Raw genomic sequence first — 1,571 nt, 5'->3', positions numbered from 1 at the left:
TGTCGCTAGCCGCGAGCTCGCGCAGTCGGTTCAAAATGCCTTCGTGGTCGAGCGGGTGCAACTTGGCGGCGTCCACGTAAAAGGCTGCGATAGCTCCCACAACGCGGACCTGGGGCTCCGGCGACTGCAGCAACGTCAAGATGGAGACGTCGGGGATGTGAAAGTGCCGCGCTCGACGACTGTTGATGACCCACGAGAGGCCACCGACGCCCGGCAGCGCTGCGAGCGCGTAGTACAGGTTGTTGTGCGGCCCGCCCACCGCAAGGTGCATGAGACCGCACAGCGTCGCGTATATCGCGCACGAAAAGGACAGCACGCGGATGTTGTTGGGGACGCGTCCACTGCCAATGCACTACAAGACAATATTGTCCGTGAATTTGGAGAATTGGATGCGTTGTACCGGCTGTGTTTTGTACGAGTAGACGAGAAGCAGCAACATGACTGCCAGGTACGCGAGGAGGATGCTAACGGCTTGACTGACGTGCGTCTTGAGGTCCAAGCTATTGACGAGCATCGCGACGAGGGGGTCGACTAGAATAAGAAAAACGCCGTCTGATCAGATATCATATCTGAGTGCAACGAACTCGTGCGCGCCATGACCATGATGATCTGGTACCCGCTCTGGAACTCGAAATCCATGGACGTGCTCAGCGGCTCAATGTAGATTTTGAACCGAAGAGCGCCAGCATACATGAGCACAAAGCTCACGAGGCCAACTGACTAGAGTAGATCCACGTTTCATCAGATCTGAATTCTGGGTCTCTGAGAAGCTGGTCGTACCGAGTAGAGACCAAACCAGTCGATGCATTGGCAGGTGATGCCGCCAGGCAGCGCGATGCGGTAGCGCACGTCGTCGGGACATGTCGTGAGACGCAGGAACGTAAACATGAGCGGGATGTAGAGCACGTCCAGTGTGATGGGGTAGACGTATTCATGCAGTAGCTCTTCGCCTACACGATCCAACGTCAGCTCACGTCACCAAGAGACGTATTGGCGATACAAAAATGGGACGAGGCGCTTCGGAACCGCAGAAACAAAATCAATACGCCGCACGCCGCCGCGATTCCCAAATTGATGATCTATCGACCCGCATATTGTCTCAACTTTCAACAAAAGAGGCGGTACCTCGGTGTGCATGGGCAGGTGCGCGAGCCACTCCTCGACCACGTTGTGCATACCCGCAGCTTTAAACGCCAGCGAGAGCGGCGCAAGCAGCAGCGACGGCAGCTCCAGCACCATCCCGACCAGCTTCATGTTGCGTTGAAAGACAGGTCGTCGCGCCGAGGACGAGAGCCGCTGGGACATGGCCACGGCAATGCCTATATAGCGTTCATGCATGATACCAGAAGACGGCAACGATATTGGTGCGTACCTTGAGCAAGCGGGTCGTGGATCTTGACCGGGTCAAACGCGAAATGCTTGCTCGTCGACTTGTCGCTTTGCAGCATCCCGACGGCAAGCAGGATCCAGAGACTCGCGACAAAGATGAGCGGTCCCTCGTCGAGCCATTTGAAGCCGCACGCGGGCCAGTCAGACTTGCGACACACGCGAGACGCGTTGCCCGAGAAGCA

The 1,571-nt window shown here is 56.9% G+C and overlaps 1 protein-coding gene across 1 annotated transcript; it reads right to left on the bottom strand.

The window, feature by feature from the left end:
- Nucleotides 1-30: 30 nt before the first annotated feature.
- SDRG_12708 (hypothetical protein) lies at nucleotides 31-1,448 on the bottom strand (the record flags this gene model as incomplete). The annotated part of the gene is made up of 8 exons (XM_008618790.1): nucleotides 31-84; nucleotides 110-352; nucleotides 401-531; nucleotides 585-720; nucleotides 781-950; nucleotides 1,001-1,079; nucleotides 1,126-1,319; nucleotides 1,373-1,448. The coding sequence occupies 8 exons, from the start codon at nucleotides 1,446-1,448 to the stop codon at nucleotides 31-33; spliced, it is 1,083 nt and encodes a 360-aa protein (XP_008617012.1).
- Nucleotides 1,449-1,571: the final 123 nt, after the last annotated feature.

Source organism: Saprolegnia diclina, assembly GCF_000281045.1.
Source record: "Saprolegnia diclina VS20 unplaced genomic scaffold supercont1.52, whole genome shotgun sequence".
NCBI classification, from domain to species: Eukaryota; Oomycota; class Saprolegniomycetes; order Saprolegniales; family Saprolegniaceae; genus Saprolegnia; species Saprolegnia diclina.
The sequence above is the reverse complement of the archived record's forward strand: the minus strand, read 5'-3'. Positions and strand labels throughout refer to the sequence as shown.